At 43.7% G+C, this 18,613-nt stretch overlaps 1 protein-coding gene across 1 annotated transcript in view; it reads left to right on the top strand.

Moving 5' to 3' along the window:
• The window catches only part of LOC148648441 (serine/threonine-protein kinase 4-like), a 32,714-nt gene that overhangs the window by 7,493 nt on the left and 6,608 nt on the right, over window positions 1-18,613 (top strand). The window contains exons 6-11 of the mRNA XM_088607962.1: window positions 99-263; window positions 768-935; window positions 1,523-1,660; window positions 2,072-2,200; window positions 2,616-2,805; window positions 10,462-10,604. Coding sequence (XP_088464088.1) covers window positions 99-263; window positions 768-935; window positions 1,523-1,660; window positions 2,072-2,200; window positions 2,616-2,805; window positions 10,462-10,604 — 933 coding nt within the window. The remainder of the gene's footprint in view (window positions 1-98; window positions 264-767; window positions 936-1,522; window positions 1,661-2,071; window positions 2,201-2,615; window positions 2,806-10,461; window positions 10,605-18,613) is intronic.

Consider the following 18,613-nt stretch of genomic DNA (forward strand, 5'->3'; position numbering starts at 1 on the left):
TTCAGATGAAAATGAGTTATGACCCCAGCCCTGTGCTGAATGTGAATATAAAAACTACCCTTTTCTCATGCGTGCCCTCTATCTTGTCCTTCTCTCAGTTAACGGAAGATGAGATTGCCACCATCCTGCAGTCCACTCTGAAGGGGCTGGAGTACCTGCACTTCATGAGGAAGATCCACAGAGACATCAAGGCTGGAAACATCCTGCTGAACTCAGAAGGACAGGCCAAGCTCGCAGACTTTGGTGTGGCAGGACAACTGACGGTACGGCCTGTCGCACCTCCGGACTCGTTCCAGGAGTACACTGACACCCAGGGCTCCTGTGTGTTCGGTTAATGCTGCTGAAATTCCTAAACGCCCACTTCACACCCCACTGACAGCCCAAAATGCAGTTTCATTTCTTTAAAGTTATCTTTGCAGAAAGAAAATGTGGGGAAAACATTGGTGTGAGAAGAGCATTTCTTCTTCACAAATCAACTTTTTTGCACCCTGGAGAAATAAAGAGCCTGACTCCTCTGTCTGAAACTGAGGGAGTGTAGTTCAGGATTTGACAAGTAAAAGAGGTTTTGTTTTTCGCTGAACAGGGTTCCTGTTCTGCTGTGCTGTCTAACCTTGTGTGAAAACACATTTGTCCCTCATGAGTGCAGCTGTAACGCAGAAAAGCTTTTAGCTCTGCAGGAGGCGGACTGTGAGCCTGCAGCTTGGTGGAACATGGCAGTGAGCTGCCCCTGCACAACCACTGACTCCCTCTCCCCTCTCCTCTGCTAGGACACCATGGCAAAGCGCAACACTGTGATCGGGACACCCTTCTGGATGGCTCCTGAGGTCATACAGGAAATTGGCTACAACTGTGTGGCTGACATCTGGTCTCTGGGCATCACCGCGATAGAGATGGCTGAAGGGAAGCCTCCCTATGCAGACATCCACCCTATGAGAGTAGGTCATCGTGCATCTGGCCCCTGTTCTGTTCATCCATGTGCACTGGCATTCCTCTGGTGTTCCATGTTGTAATTAGAAACTAATCATATCTCTTATAACACCAGAGCTCACCTTAAAGAGGTCATTGAAACATTGTCCTAATATAGATGTGTTCCTGATTGGTTGTGTTTAGCTTGGACCAATATTTCCAGTGCAGTGCCCTAGTATGGTGACAGCAGACACGGAGTTGAAGGAGGTGCCGTCCGTCAGATGAAATTTTAAGTTGAGCTTCTGGATACTTTGTTATTGAAGGTCCCTTAGTAGAGTCTGTAAAAGCAGGGGGTTAACCAAAACATCCTGGCTAATGTCCCTAATATTTCCCCTTTAATTTATCTGGTGAAATAATTTATTGCTTCTCCTCCCAATGCTCCTCATCTGCTGTACAGAGTGGCTGCTGGTGCAGACTGGCAGCTGTGTGACACCCAGGAAGATCAATAAGTGAAGAGGCCTTGCCATGCTTTGGAATGAAGAGCGTTCATCACCGTATAAATACCACCAATCTTAACGTGTTCATCAGACCGACGCATCTGCTTTTCTCCTCCCAGGCGATTTTCATGATTCCGACGAATCCCCCTCCCACCTTCCGCAGTCTGGAGGCGTGGTCGGAGCCCTTCCAGGACTTCGTGAAGCAGTGTCTGGTGAAGAACCCCGAGCAGAGAACCACTGCAACGCAGCTGCTGCAGGTACTCCGGGCCCGATCCTCTGACCAGCCCGCCTGACACGGCACAGGGGCCACCTCTGGCAGCAGCTCCCTCCTCTGCATTTAGCTGAATGTTTTTATTTTCCATTTTTATGTGGCTGGTGCTCCATTTGGAGAGAATTGTTGCAATAGCTGTTCTGCCCCATTATTGTTTCATGGCAGAAGTAGATTCCCTTATGCTGTTACAGAAATCTGTAATTGCACAGTACTGTGTGTAGTTTATCCTTGGTAATGGTTCCAGATGTTTGCTTCAGGACAAACCTCAGCTGAATAGAAGCAATAACAATAGCAATAAGAAAAAAAAAATCACGCAGTTTAAAGCACATTAACAAAAATGTATGTTTCCGGGTTACCAGCCTTGAGCTCAAAGTTTTCCTAACACTGTTTCCTCCAGCACCCATTCATAAAAAACGCCAAACCCAACTCCATCCTGCGCGTCCTCATCAACGAGGCCATGGAAGTCAAGCTGAAAAGGCAGGAGGCCCTGCAGAGGGAGCAGGACCAGGAGGATGATGAGAACTCGGTGAGCATCGTCACCATCAGTGTCTCAATGTCACACGAAGCCTAGACTTGACTCGGAGTGCCCTGCTAAAATCGGTTTGCTAGACATGCAATGCAAGATTATTTGAGCAGTAGATTACAGTTATGAGAAGAGTACAGGACAGAAACAGCACTCATTAAGATGTGTCTAAGAACTAATTTGGCTTTTCAAAATAAAAGTGAGCTGAGTCGGTTCAAATTTTTCCTCCATGTGCCTCTTCTGCTGTTCACACACTTTTTATTCGATTTGCTTAAGATTCATTGCTTTACTTCAGATCAATCGCGTCCTCATGAATGAAGCTCTTTGCTGACTTTAAGAAAATAAACACAGAAGCACAGGGTGGGGCGTGGGAGTCGAAGGGAGGCTGTGTGAGCAGTGTCCGTTTCTCTGCCGGCAGGACGACGAGGATGTGGACTCGGGGACCATGGTGCGCGCCAACGCCTCCGATTCGGGCACGATCCGTGCTGCCGGAGCGCTGGGCAACACCTCGCGCACGATGGTCGAGTGTGACGGCACGCTGGGGTCGCAGCTCGGCACCATGGTCATCAACACTGAAGACGAGGAGGAAGATGCCGGCACCATGAAGCGTAAGAGCAGCTTCTGGCATGGGGTTGTACCTGGGATTTCCCAGCAGGGCTCGGGGCTTTTAGTAGCTTCCACCTGCCACAGATCTGCAGGTGCTGTGTTTGAGCCACCTCTGACTCGGCACTAGGAATTAATTAAGCAGCCTCTTTTCTCAAGCTCTCCTTAATTGAAACAGCTTGAGATAATAATGCTTTCATTACTCATGCATGCTGTGATAGAGGTACTCCTTCGTTAAGAGGAAGGTTTCACATACAGCCAACTCGCTGGTGGTCAGTAATTGTTCTCTCCATGCTGTGGCCATTAAGCAATGATATCGGTCTTGTTTGTTTAATATTATCACCTGTTTGGTACTGATTTAGTGGCAACTTTAAACACCAGGTCTGTTTGTTTCCTGGTTCTTGATTAAAACAAGAAAAAAGAGTTTCAAAATTTTAACAGGTACAACTTCAGTATAGCTGCCCAGCTCAGTCACTCACCTGTAGCACCTTGTACTGGTGAAGTGCTCTGGGTCTGAGAGTGGGACTCCTTGATCATGTTTGCGCTTGTCCTTCTTTAGCAGCTTTTAAGTGCTATTATTTCAGTGATTTTATTTAAAAAATATCTTATGCTTCTGGGATAAGTTTGGGTTTTTTGTTTGCTACTTTCACATTTGAGGAGTAAGCAACTTGCTAATATTTTAAAATATTTGGAAAAAGATCAATTGATTGATGATCCATGAGGAGGATACACCCAGAGTTTTGAAATTACTATTGGCCAACACCTGTAAAGCTTTAATAGTTTAGTGTTTTGTCTGACATGGAATCAATAAGTGATTTAAAATCTGCTCTACTATGTTTTAAACGCTGGTTGACTGCCTCCAGTTCTCCAGGATGGCGCTATCCCAATGTCGTCCACAAGGTGTCCTCAGAGCAGCACACTGAAAGTACCCCCAGTGCCCAGAGCAATGCTGTGAGCACCAACTGCGGGCATGCAGTTCATTAGAAGATGAAAAGGTTTTGATGTTTCAGCTGCACATGCAAAGTCAATTATTGAGGTGAAAACTAGAGCACAATAGGACAGTCAAGTTCTTAGGATTTTATTTTTTGATAAATGTCTACATTTCTGAGTTGATCATCAAAGTTTCTGTTCTGCTCCTCTTCCCAATGTAGACTTTTACACTAGATGAAAATTTTTAAAATAAATACTAATGGACAAGAATAAAATACTAGAGGGATATTAATACATTGTACTTGCGCAGTACATATTGGGTGAATTTGTACTTCACAAGTGCTGCAGTGGCAGGTTTAGAAAATAAAGATTGTGACAGAGCGGAGAGAGAGCAGTCTACTCCGGGGCATCATCCCCAGAATTATTAATTAATCATCAGGTTTGGTTTCATGAGCCAGGACATGGGTTGGGATTTTGTACAGATAAGGATTAACAAAGCTTTTACTGTCTGACTTCCCGGGGACACACTTCACTTTTTAGGGCAATGCATTTATATAGTAGTAATAATCATTTAAAATAATGTATATATGTTATAGACACCCAGAAACAGCAACACAGGAAGGATGTTTCATATAGTTCATTGTGAACCACTGATAGCAATATGACTTACATTGTGCATTGGCAAAATGGCTATTTTTGCTGTCTCATTTGAGATGAAAGGAATGTAAGGCAAAAGTATAGAAATGTCACCTTTTATTTCTGAGTATTTCTGCACATGTATGCTTTAATATTTCAGAACAAAACCACTTTTTGTGTTTAATTCCCCCATTTTAGGAGAGCATGGGACAAACTAACTTCATACTACTTTGCAAATGTTTCGCACACAACAATCCAAATTGCTTGCTTTTCTTACTTAGACAGTTCTCCAGTCTCCATAGGCTTAGGCCTCATAAAAGGCCAAATTCAGCACCAGACACTCACAGCTCATTTATTTGTGCACAAATCAGTTGCCCCAATACCTATACAACATATAGTACAACATATATAAACAGAAATACCCAGAAATAAAAGTTGACATTCTGTACTTTTGTCTTGCATTCATCCTTTCATCTCAAATCCGAATTGCTTGAGTATACAGCAAAACTAGCCGTTTCGACTTCTGAAACCCAGTACCTCTGGAGGGCACTGCACTTGGTCAAATAGGACATCAAGCACAGAAGAGCAGCCACTGCCAGGTGAGTCCCTGGAGTCTGGTCAGTCCGACAGGCTCACAGCACACTGGTCCTGTCAAGCCTTCAATGGAAAACATTTATTTAATTTGTATAGGTCAAGTGACGTGAGGAAAATAAACTTTTCCACATATTAGATTCTAATTCTAATCTTCGGCATTTACCTTTAACTAAGTATTCTTCCTGTGGGGGCTCTCACTGTCTTAAATCATTGATTTTTGCTAATGGTGCTCTTGGAATTAAACGTCTGTGTCATCTTGCTGCCAGGAAGCTGTGGTAATGTCGTTAAGCAGTGAACTTAGCAAATGATTTTGCTTTAGTTTTTCACTGTCCAGACTGACAGCAGTGGAGATCTCTGCTGGGTGTGATTTCGGTTCTGCCTCGGTTCCCTGTGGGGCTCAGTAGTTCGCACATCACGGCAGCAGGCCATAGCAAGTGCCCTCTCAGCCCCAGAGGACAGGAGCTCTGTGCTGCTGCCAGGTAGAGTCTGTCCTTGGGTGCGTAATGTTGTGCTTTTCAGTGCTGCAGAAACATGCTGCCACTCAGCACTACAGCATGGTCCTCTCCTCTTTGACAGACACATTTGTCTGAGATGACCCAACACAACACGTACTGACTTCAACAAGGTAGACTGATCCAGAATGTGAGTCTTGTGGCAGTGCCTCTCTGCAGGTTGAGTCTCTTCATCTAGTTGCCTGTAGCGTGTTTGTCTGCGTGTCTTCTATGTGCATGTAGCAACAGGGCTCACTGCCGTATTCATGCTCTGAATGGCCGCATTTATCAGTCTGAGAAGAAGCTTTCCTGTTTTGTAATTGCGTGTGATATGAGTTGCCAAATCATGCTGTTGACTTTGACGCACTGGAGTCTTTAAAAATTCAGTTTTACTAATTTGGGCTTTGCTGATCTTGAGGACTTGTTGTCGCTGTCAAATTAGCTTATGTTCTCATGTTCAGGTGAGTGTTATGGCTTATGGCTATGATTGGGGATGACCAAAGTCTGGGCAGTTTTGCACAGAAACCTCAGTGTGTAAAAAGGTGATGTCTCTTTTCATCTTGACTTCACTGTCCTCTGAGCAGCGTGAGCAGTTAAAACTAGAAAAAGGTTTTTCGTATCTGACATTGAGCATTGACTAAATAATCTGTTCTGAAGGACACAACATGTTCCACTCTGCTGCTGCTTCTATCATGGGCCATCCGTGTTGAGGAGATGGCAGCGTTTAGTAAGGAAAGAACCAGGCTCTCTTGGAGGAACGTGAGAATTACCCACCAGACCTTATCTGCTTGCCTGTGGGAGACTGGAGGTTGCTTTGCAAAAACCCACTTGAGCACAAGGCGACGAAGCTGGTCTCTATTGCTTGAAGCAAATAACAAGCAAAAACTCTGATGCTGCTTGGATGTGCGGTCTGCGTTCTCTTCTCCTCCTTGATGAAGACCTCCATGTATACTCAATCCTGTAGGTTATTTTTACATATTTATATACTTGTATTGATCACAAGAGGATTGGCGTGTATACCAGCAAGAGAAGGGGACTTGAGCTTTAAACAAAACTCTACAAGTGAGGACAGTGGCATTTGGGAAATAAGCAGTGTTGGCTGGTAAGAACTGTGTAGAGGTGATTTTCACCCTGTGCCTGGCCTCCTGTCTGGCACATCATTACTGATGGTGTTTATCTCGCCTTGCGCAGCACTGCTTACTGCCCAGAAGGCCTTTCTTCTCAACACCCCTTGCAAAAATGCCCTCTCTGCTTATAGACATTTGTCTGCTAATTTTTGTGATGCTATATCAGTGTAAATTACCCCTGGTACAGGCTGTTGTGTAAATCTTCCTCCTTCATATTGCAAGCAGCTGTATAACAGCTGTGATGATCTATTGCTTGAGCTAATCAGACAATTAATAGATATCTCTCCGCCTGTCTTGACAGAATAAAGCCCTGACAGCTCTGAACTTCTAGGATAGTCCAGACACATCTGTCGCATTCATCCATATTAGAGAGATAAAAGCTTAAAAACTAGATGGGAAAACGTTTCTTCCCAGGATGAGGAAAAGATTTTATAGAGTAAACAAAGAAGCTGAGCACAATTTGAGATGGAGGGTGCTTGGACAGGATTGTGTCTTGAAAATGCTCCTCTAAGTGTAATGCTGGCGCTCCAGGGAAGGACAGCAGTTGCACAGAGTTCCAGCTCGCTGGCCACAGTGGAGATTACCTGTGATTATTAAAAGACCGATACAGTAGCTTTTTATTCTGCTGACCTCGGGGAGAATTTATTTAACTTTTCAGATTTATTTCCGCAGTCTGCAGTGTGCCTTCTGGGCCAGTGGGATCACTCCACAACTGCTTTTAAAACATTTTGTTAGGGGTTTTTAAATAATTGAAATAGTGTTTCCTTTAGCGCACCTCTCACCCGAGTAGGTCTCTCTCTCCGCTGCTGTTCTTTTATTTCATTTAATTGTCCATGAAAACCGAAAAGTCATGGAAGAAAGTTTTGAGAGGCCTTGCCCTGGGCTGCACTGCGGAGCCGGTGAATTATTAATGTTGGCACTGCTCTCTTCTTCCCTGCTTTGCGCTTCAGTATCTCCGGCCTCCGGCTGATGTCTGAGACGGCAGGACTGCGATAGTGGTGTTTCAATGGGTTGCAGTGACACAGGGTCTGCTGGCTGGGTATCGCATTCTGCACTACCCTGCCAGCTGCAAGCAACAGATCTGGCATCTTCGCGCAGGCGTGCGCTGCTGCTAGACTCGCGCACGGACTTGAGTCCATTCCCAGGGGAAAACTGAAAAGAATGAACATGCTCCCAGTTTGCAAGCCCTTCGTTTTAACCGAACTGTGTTGTGTCTGTCCTGGACAGGGCGTGGGTGTGTCTGAGGATCAGCCTCTGAGTCCCTCGTTGTGTCAGAGTTTTTAATCTTGTTGTTACCTATCAATATGTATTTTAGTCTCCCGGCTGTCAGGGAGGTGCTTATAGTCATCATGTAATGATCAATAGACTACTGGACTGTTGAAACAGAAAAAGTGGAGTAACATATGAAGTGGAATTGCCCCGCCCTGGTATGGGAAACACCTCGCATACATATACTGTACTGTGGGAAGCCAGTCCACCTCCCTGGCCTGGCAGAGCTGTACAGAAGATAGACCTGGACTGTAAAGAGTGTCCTGTGAGGACAAGGCAGTGTAGAGGGAGTAATTCTTCTCCTCGCCAGCCTCTTGCTGAAAGACAGGGCTTTGCAGAGATTATTCCCGAAGTCCTTTCACAAGTATGCAACTGGGAGCGGCGACTGATATACAGTACGTGCACAGTCTAATTTATCAGGCTGCAGTGACAGGTGGCAGATCGTTATTAATATAGACGGGGATCATTTCATCACAGCTTCCTGTCTTTGTAATCTTAAGAATGATTACCTTTGTCACAGAATAAAAGCCTGCCGAGTGCACTGAGCCCCTTGTTACAGATTTGCATAATGTGGTGATTTATTTTTTTCCCTGTATGAAACATGCAATTGGTTTTTTTTATCTGAATTGGATTGAAATGGCTTAATAATTTAAAGTCTTATGAATTAATCATAAGAAAGAGAGCATGTGTTGATTCTGTAACTAAAGATTATAAATAAGTAAGACTTTATTCTTTTCTGATTGCACTGTGATCTATTTAAAACTTAAGAGAAAAAGTGCTTTGTAAGAATTAAAAAAAACATGCAATTTGTAATGGGTAAAGTTTTGTGTTTCCAGTAATTATAAAGCCCTCAAATGGTTGTGATGTTGACTGTGATGGGGTTGTACCTTGGAGAAACTCTGCCTGTAGTTATTTAGAGGACATGACCTCTCTGGCGTTGTCTAAAGCTGTGGCTTTATGTACACCTATTCTGGAGGCCTTACTCTTTAAACATCCCTTTGGGATACATTTGGCCCTTTTTAAGTGGGAAGGAGGAGGAAACATTTAACATAACAGTTTTAATTATGTATTGCTCTGTGCAGCGGCTCAGTCCCAGGTGATGCCCAGGCAAGGCGTCCTCTCTCTCCCGCTGCAGTGCTGTGTCCGGGACATGCGGTTTCATCTTCACTCGAGTCTCTGCTATTGTTACAGCAGACGTGTGGTGCACTGTTATACGAGCAGAGCATAGTGAAGTTAGGTACAGGGAAATTGCTCTGTCAAATGTATACTGCAAAATGTACATGAAACTTGCCGTGCAAGTGGCAGTCTTTTGGACACAGAATATGGTCTGTATTTGATGCAGTTAAAATAGTGATATTGCAGTTCTGCTGAAGTAGAGACAAATAGCTTTAGTTCATCTGCTTTCTCACTTTCCTGGCAATTCAAGGCGTGTTCATGGTATAATCACTGGAAATCTCTCCGTACACTGTTCACTGCCTTTGTAAGTGTAGTCTACCCAGTGGTCAAGTGGCTGAGGGATGTGTGGACAGCAGGGAGTGGAATTCAGTCACTTCACTGTCCTGTGCTGGGCGGTCTGGACTGAGCAGCTCCCTCCGACATAAGCTACGCTTCACTGCTCTGACCCCGAGAGCAGCTATCGAGCAGAAGTGCTCGGGAGATTAACGGTGCCGTTCGAGAGGGTGCTCGTCTCCCATTAGGGGGTCTGCTGCTCTGTAATTTTCATCTCTTCCCCAGTCTGTGACTCAGGATACACCATGGCTCTTCCAGGATCTTTATAAAACCTTGAATTAGTGCCAGTCACAGGTGAAGGGGATCGCTCTAAACTGTGAAGGCAGGAAAAACAAAGCCTTTGCTGAGGGTTTGGCAGCTACCCCTTCTGTTGCTGTGTATTTTAGTCTCAGCCTGAAGTCAATAGATTGGCGTTGTGTCTTTCCTGCTATTTCGAGAGCAGTATTTATTAACTTCTGACCTCTGCTCACAGGAGTGTGAAATTGAACAGTTAGTGTTACAGTGCTTTTTTTCACAGGCATTGAGTTTCTTGTACCAATTTATTACCCGTTAGGCGCAACATTCATAAATCCAAAATATACCGAGGAATATGTAACACATTTTGCTCCTGCTCCTCACCCTGCCCCACAGTCACATTTCTTTAGCGAAGACCTTTTTAACTAAATTGAATAGAAGGGGAATGGGGCGCTCAAGCAGGATGACAAATAAATAAGACTGCACCAGGCCCACGGGTGCCACACTAGCATTTTAAACGGATGCCAAAAACTTCGGGTAAATTTTAATTTGAAATTTATTTGTGCTGTATGAGCGCCAAGCAGAGACTGGTCCTGAAAGGTCTGAGCCTAAAATAGAAGGAAGGCCTGGAGGCCCTTGGTGTTGAAAGTACTCATAATTGTATTGAGTGTCCTCAAGCAGCCACAACACAGACAATATTCCCTGTAGCTTCTTTTACTCCTTATTTATGGTTTCCCAGTTGCAAAGCCTGTAACATTTCAAAATTTATAACAATCAAGCGCCCTCCAGCCATCACATTTGTAATGTAAGTAGTATCATTGACGCAAGCGCAGGGAGTAAAACAAATCTTCCTTTCCTGTTCCTTCCGCAGGGAGAGATGAGACCGTGCAGTCAGCCAAGCCGTCCTTCCTGGAGTACTTTGAGCAGAAGGAGAAGGAGGCGAACAGCCAGAGTGGCACTGGCAGCGGGTCCTCGGACAGCAGGAAGCTGCCAGCAGAGGGCGACCTGGAGGTGGTGAGTACCTGAGAGGTCGTGCTGTTTGGACCTGTGACTCTGTGTTGCCAAGGGGGCAGCTCGGGTCTTGGGGTTTTTCTGTAACCTGATGTTAGCCTGGTTGCTACACCTAAGCATCTGATATGGGGGCAGAGAGAGGGTGTAGGAGCTGTGTTCAGTGTGTCCAGGCTTTCTCCAGAGCAGCTCAGTAGCCAGTGAATGCCGTGGTTTGAAGGTAAAGGGCTGTGGGAGGACAGTGGGTCTCCAAAGTCATGGCTCAGCAGCCAGATGATTGATCTGGCTGTGGGTGTTTGCTCCTTTTTCATCTTGTCTTTGTTTTTGTGTTTGCTTCGCTCAGCACTGCTAACGCGCTCTGACAGTTGTCTGCCAGGCAAGGTGTGTCATGCCGCCTGTCAGTCCTGCCTGGTGCTCGAACAGCCAGCACATCCCAGTTCCGCTTACTCTCTCAGTTTCTTATTTTAGCCTGGTGCTGGACAAGTGCTCCAGACAGCCTTGTTTGAAACCGCTTACAATTAGCAGTCCCAGTTTCCAGTCCTTATTAATGGCTCCAGCTCCTCTTCTGATTCCAAGAAAACTGAAACTTCCCCCAAGACTGGTTTGAAGTGAGCAGCTGTCTGTCACTTCTGGCCATGAGGAAAGTAGCACTGAGCCTGGGAGACAGGTGTGACCAGACAAGGATGGCAGAGCTGGAGCCCGTCAGCACCAGCTCTGTTGAGACTGGTGCCGTAGACGTCCTCAAACTCGCTTAAAGGCCTATTTTTTCACTAAAGCTTTTAATGTCTAAATTAGTTTTAATCTTGGTTTCAATAAGTCAGTATGCACGGGTTTATTTTTGCCTGTCTATGTGGAACATTTTACTTGGGCTCAAGAAGAAAATCCATTCTTTATTTTTATGAAATTCTAATATCAGCTTATGAGGGAGAAGTGTCACAGTCAGACTGTAACACGTTGCTTGTGTTAAGGACCTTCCATCTTTTAAATGTTAAATCGAACACACTTTTTAAAAACTAAATTAAACTAAACTTTGAAGCGGAGAAGGAAATAATTGTTTTCTTTCTAAATGGGGTTGATTCCCTTTCAATCTGTTTTGTTTTTGATTTGGAACATTGATTCTTCAAAATGTTGTTCACATCCATGTCTAACTACAGCTCTTTGTACTTCATATCTAAAATTGCCTTATATTTTACAGTGTGCATGATTCAGTATTAAATCAAATGTCATAGTGTCACTCTGAAATGCATTTAGAATACATTTTGTGCTCATTTTAAGACAAGCACTGGTGAATATTAGGAGTTGCACATTATCTAATACAGACAGCTAAAAACAGTGTAACAGTGTGCTCTATTCTTATAGCTTCGTCCACAAGCACTCGATGTGAATTACATTTTTTCCTTGTGTCTACAGAGCTGCATGCAGGCAGAATGTATTACTGATGCTCGGATTCAGTTACTTTTAGACATTTTAGTCATGATGCACAGAAATAGGATATTTGATTCACTTGTCAATAAAGTTATTCAAAGCTGGATGTGCAGTTTTACCACATACTCTGGTAAAATTTATTGATTTAACAGTTTCACACATTTTTTAGTACAAAGAGCTTCACAAAGATCTAGATGTGAAGCCACCACACAGGAAAAACAGATATCCTTTTTAAGGCAGAGGAAGAAGGTTCTTGTTGCTTCCACTGAATGCTTTTCATTACAAAGTTATATAAAGAGTCAGATTTGATTAGTGAATCTGTTTTGAAAAGGCAAGTAGGTATAAAAAACAGATCCAATGGTCTGTGTGTTGTGAAAGGAGGCCATTTTGGTGCTATAGCCGCTGGGATTGGTGTTTTGGTTGCATTTATATTAAAGTCACTGTTCATATTCATTTGATTTAATTTTATATTTTGTATTAAAAACTGTGAAAGTACTCTCCCCATCAAATCTGTAACATTAGTACACAAACAGAGCAAAATAACACAGCAATTATCAATTAGTACAAGTACAATCAAGTACAGTTTTAAGTTCAAGTATGGCAGAAGTATGGTGTATATAGTGGTGTAGGAGTACAGTAGTTGTGGGTGCAGGAAAAAGTGAGGAGAGATCATAATTTGGAGGGTGGGAGTGGGGAGGGTCACTAGCTTGCTCTGGGGAAGAAGCTGTTTCGGAGTCTTGTTGAGTACGACTGTAGCGTCCGGAACCTTCTACCAGATGGTAGGGGGACAAACAAGTTGTGACTGGGGTGAGTGGAGTCAGTCATAATTTTGGTGGCTTTTTTCAGACACCTGGTGTTGTAGATTTCCTGGATGAATGGTAAGGCACTGCCGATGATGTGTTGGGCAGTTTTGACAACCCGCTGCAGTGCCTTACGGTCGGATATCGTGCAGTTGCTGTACCAGACTGTGATGCAGCTTGTCAGTATGCTCTCCACCGTCCGTCTGTAGAAGTTGGTGAGGATCCGTGGATTTTCTTCAGCCTTCTCAGAAAGTACAGCTGCTGTTGTGCCTTCTCGATGAGACTGGAGGTGTTGAGTGCCCATGTGAGGTCCTAGGATGTCTAGGATGCAAAATAGTTGTAGTATCCTGCAGTGTTTACCACACTAAAACCATGAAAGAAAACTAGAAATGTTTTTTCTTCACATTTTTTTTGCACCTGTTGTCAAGGGTGCTTTTTTCTGCATTTATTTCTACTATGTCTTTCTTTAAAAAGTGCCACAGTACCGTCCCTTAGCTTCTGCATCATGACGCCACTGGACAAGAACGTTTTTTAAATGGGCTGGGCAAGGCCTTGGAACCCGAGCCCAGCTGTGTCTGCAGTGGAGATGAGGCGTTGCTCTTTGCAGGATGATTTTATTGCGTGTCTTCACAGTTTTTGGACTACTTTTTAGATGCTTTCTGGTGATCCTCATTCCAGATGTCCCAAAGCAGTTTCAGATTTAATAGTGTTTCAGGTCCATTAGATGTGTAATGACCATTGTTTCTTCAAGATATTCGCTGGTAAGGACATCTGGTTCCATCATGACGAGAATCAGAAAGAGGATGCTCTGACATAGTATCCTTCATTTACAACAGTAGCTGAGGAAGACTTAGAGCTGTGAGTGGGGAGGATTATAGCATCAATAACTTTTGTGTCATTTTGTAAGTGACTATTCCCACCCCCTCTCACAGGTTAAGCTATGATGCACCCTTGAAATTGTCTAAGGATTTAATTCTAGAAAAATAATCATTGCCCCCCAGTTCCTTCAGCACATTCCTCCATTAGGAGTGGAGGTCTGGAGACTGATAGGAACTCTGGGCTCCCCTGTGACGTGGGGATGAGCTGAAGTGGCTGTTCCAGGTTTCCAAGCAGCATTGTGCAGATTAATTCTGATGTTCAAGGTTTTTATGATGATAAACATTTTTTGGATGTTTTTTTTTCTCTTGGGAGATAATAAGCATGTGCTGAAGAAAGTCAGGTTTCCATTTCAGCCAATCATGAAAATAATCAACAAAGCTGGTAATTAATCTTATACTTCAATGAACTGACATTTGTTCTTCCACCCCAATTAAATCGATTGCCCATTTTGAATCGATAAGTAAGCATACTGCTAAGATGCAGTCACTATAGAGAACAGCTGAGGGAACTAGATGTGAAGCAGAGACAGCCCAGACTGTGTGACTCATTTGATTTGCATCATCCAGTGTTCTTTCAGACTAAGTGCATTGCCATCCAGGCAACCTATGTAGGGCATGAGGCAGAAGACAAGGCTATATAGAACTTAAACATGGACTTTTGTAAAGAAGTAGCTCGGTTGTCAGGCTATTCCAAACCCAGAGCTTGACCACATCTGTCTCGCAGCCTTCAGTTCCCTCCTCCATGTGACCTGCAGGGCCGTGCACAGCTTTGAGGTAACAGAGTCTTAAATATTCACATTCCATTACCAGACACTTTTCTGCATTTTCTAAATAGTTTCCACTTTATTGAACTAACATATGTGTCTTATCTTTTTTATTTGGTCCTTTTTAATTGTGTTTTATTTGGCCAAATACTCGTTCTGCACTCTTTCCAAACTTATCTCCGCAGGTAAATCTAACCAGGGTTTCTCTTTCAGAAATAGCTGGTTCTTCTGGTGTTCACTTACTAGATCTACCAGGGAAGTGCCAAGACGTTCAAACATATAATAAAGTATTATCTTAATTAATCTGTAGCTTGTGCAAGAATTGTTACTGCATCACTGTTAGACTCTAATCATTCAAAAATAATGTTACATGATAACAGTAAATGTTAGAATACATTGCATGGCCATGATGCAAAAGTGCTTCATCAGGATGTGCTGCATTATGGATTTCTAGTCCTCAGACTTATTGATGCAGGTGTGATGTTCAGACTGATGCCCTCAGAAGAGCTAAGAGGCAGGAGCAGGTAAACCGGCTTTGAGCAACAACTGTTCAGTGACAGTGCCCAGAGGGAACTAGACCTCCAGCACAACAGTTTGGCTGTTACCTTATCAAGAATATATTTGCAAAAAGTGACAGGTGTCCTTTAAAAAAAAACTTCTTCATTTCTTTTAATAGAAGCCTTTAATAGGTAGTCAGCTCTGAAAACCTGAACTGCATCAAGCTACTGTGGGGTCTGAATGTGACAAGGTCCTCTATCTCGCTCCCCGTCCTCCTTTCTCTGTTGATCTGTGTTACTCTGGTTGTTTTTGTGTTTTCTCTGCCTCTCACTCTCTATCTGACAGAGTCTCTGTGTCTCTATCTCTGCCTCTCTCTCGGGGGCAGCAGTTACTGCATGGGAAGGCAGCAGTGTGACCTCATTAAGTATGATCTCTACAGCTGTCAGCTGCTGTCAGAGCTGTTTTAATCCTCCAGGGGGAAACGCAAACGCTCTGGTTCATCAAAGTTTTCGACCCCAAATGCCACCTTTTAACCCAAGTGTACCTGACAGTGAGATACTTAGTTTGTTCGGACCAGTGTATTAGACCTGGAAAATGAGAGCAATGTGATTAAAAAAAAACATACCAGAATGCATTGTCTTTTAATGAAAGATCCTGAGCGGTATATGTAATTGATTGATAATTGAATGCTTTAGATGAAAAATTAAACCCACATTGAAGGTAACCCCCCATATGTAAAGAATTAACTTTGGGCACTGCTGGATGCAAGCCATCACTACCCTGAGGCAAGGCAACCTGCCGTTCATGATGGTAACCACCCTTGACAGAAGCTTTTACGGATACCTGCACCTTCGATTCCCATTGAAACTAAGAGGATTCAAGTGTCCTTTTCGTGGACTTCCTTGGGGAGTATCCTCCTTTAAATAGCATATATATATACATGCATATAATAGCATGTGTATTTAAAAAAATGTATCTTGCATAGAGTTGTATAATTGTAACGGGGTGGGAGCTTCAGTTGAATTGTCTGTGTTATCCTTTTTATTGTTTTTTTAATAACGTGAGATGAGAAGCAATTCATCATTTTCCAGCCTGTGCTTTCGCACCCTGAGAGGGAAGATTGTTCCCACAAGGAAACCGTTTCATTATTCATGTGCTCCAGGCATTGTTTTCAGCTTGAGCAGCGGAACAGGAAAACAGAAGAATTCCACGCAGGGCCAGCTTCCCTCCTCTGCTTCAGAAGCACAATAACGGCAACTGCAGCATCACTGAAAGCCGAGGGTCTGAACAGCAGTATCAACCGCTTGCATTTAGTTGGAAAATAAAGAACTGCTCCTAGGATGAATTTAAAAGGATGCCAGTTATCTCTCATTAATGTGCAGGTCACTCTTAGTTCTTGTCTGCATACCCATCCTTCATATTTATCTGTTAGGGATTATACTGCTTTAGTTTCTTCAGAGTTGCAGGACAGGGCACCCCCTTGCACCCCACAATACTATAACTGGATTAGATCTTAAACTTGTGAAAAAGGAGTCTGTATCCGAAATGACTTTGTGATTTCTGAGAAGTTCATTTGAGTAATAAATAAGATATGAAAGAGATCAAAGCTGATTTTCAGAAGTTTTTCACTCCTGTTACTGTTGGCTAGCATGAAAATTACAGTCTGCAGTAAAGTACATTTGTTTCATTAGTTCTAAGTATATTGGACAAAAGTTAGATACATTGTTTTTTTCTATTTTAATGTATTCTGTAGTTCTGATTGATGACTTTTAACACAGTACTGGTAAAGTGAAACATGATTACTCAGTATAAAATAATGAATGCAAGGTGATTGTGCCTTTCATATCTCCAGGCTATCGCTATGATGCTCATTAAGGTGTAAAACCAAATTCAGAAAGCGAGCAGATGAGCTGTTGCAAGCAGAGGACAAACAAGCTTGTTCTTCGCCTGGCAAGGTGGTGTTCAGTATGCACAGTGGCACACAGTGCGTGTATCTGGTGCTTTTTATTTGCCTTCAGAAAGGAGGCGTCTTATCACAGTGAGTGTTTGCTCTGCGCACTGTACCTGACAGTCAAGCCGTGAGTTGGTAAAGGTCAGAAGAAAGTGATGGAGGTTTGATCACAGAAGAAAAGGGCAATTAGCTTCAATGATCTCAGATGTCTGAGGAGGAGAGTTGAAACCTGGTTTGCATTGACATATTGAATACCCACCCTTCCTCGCGCTCTGTGTGGTGGTGATTCAATCTGAGATGCCTGTGGGTTGCTGTGTGGGGCGTGTCTCTGGCTCAGGGCTGCAGTTTAAGAGCTGCTTGTGTACTGGTTCTGTTAACTCCATCTGCCAGCACCGGTTACACCACTCGGCTCAGTCCTTGCAAGCCAGTGTGGGGCAGTGTGTCATTTCTGTGTGTCTTCATTTATGGTAAATGTTTTCTTTGCTTGATTTTCAAGTCATTGACCACAGTGAAATAAGCCCTGTAATAATATTCATAACTATTTATAGTTAAAGATATGGTACATGATCAATAACAGGATAAAATCTAATTCTGTCTCATTGTTCTGATATGCATTTTACCCCCAACATTTCCTGAAGGAAGCAACAATATTTGTTGCAGCTGTCTGGAGAGCCGTGTCACAGTTCTAGAGAAGCATTCCCTTGAGGGAAATAGGCCAACAAGCCTACTTATCAGCTTTTAATTGAAACTGTGAGCCTGGAAGGGACACTGGGATTAGGGAGCTGAATTAAAGAACAGTTTGTCATTTAATTGGTCTGTCTCTTAATGCCTAATGAATGCTCCTCAGGGAGGAGTTGTAAAAAGCAGTTTATGTCTGTGTATACTGTGTGTGCTCGCTTGATTCAGTGCATCTCATAAATTAGGGAAGCATCTTAGATTCTCTATCATTGGCAGATTTTGTAAATGTTTAAATCCCATGTCAGGGGACTGGTAGGATGATGAGATGCAGAATTGTTACAAAGGAAGGTGAAAGAGAGGAGTCAATACCTGAGTCTCTGGTCTTTCAGGCCTGTTTTCCACTGTAGAGAAGGAGCAGGAGGAGGAGTCTGTCCTTCACAGGACACTGCAGGGTGGGGTAAGGAAGAGGAAGGATCAGGAGGAGAAATGTGCCCTTCACAGGACACTGCAGGGTGGGGTGAGGAAGAGGAAGGATCAGGAGGAGTCTGCCCTTCACAGGACACTGCAGGGTGGGGAGAGGAAGAGGAAGGAGCAGGAGGAGGAGTCTGCCCTTCACAGGACACTGCAGGGTGGGGAGAGGAAGAGGAAGGATCAGGAGGAGGAGTGTGCCCTTCACAGGACACTGCAGGGTGGGGTGAGGAAGAGGAAGGAGCAGCAGGAGGAATGTGCCCTTCACAGGACACTTCATTTGAAATGGAGGATCTTCATTGGCTAAGATATATTTTCATAAATGCTGTCTTAGTATAACTCAACAGTTTCATTCCGAAATTAATTTTCCAGGTGTAGGGATATGTAATGGTGGACTTTGAGAGCTGATACCAAAAAGGTATCGGAACTTGTGACCAGGCCAGAGCTCTTCTGTAATCTGCTCTGCTGGCCGGACTCTTCCCTTTCAGCTGTTTCAGGCAAGCGATCAATTAGGAGCTTCAGCAGCCTGGCATCTCGTTTCCTCTCCTGGAAG

Source organism: Lepisosteus platostomus, chromosome 15 (assembly GCF_059453375.1).
Source record: "Lepisosteus platostomus isolate fLepPlt1 chromosome 15, fLepPlt1.hap1, whole genome shotgun sequence".
NCBI lineage: Eukaryota > Metazoa > Chordata > Actinopteri > Semionotiformes > Lepisosteidae > Lepisosteus > Lepisosteus platostomus.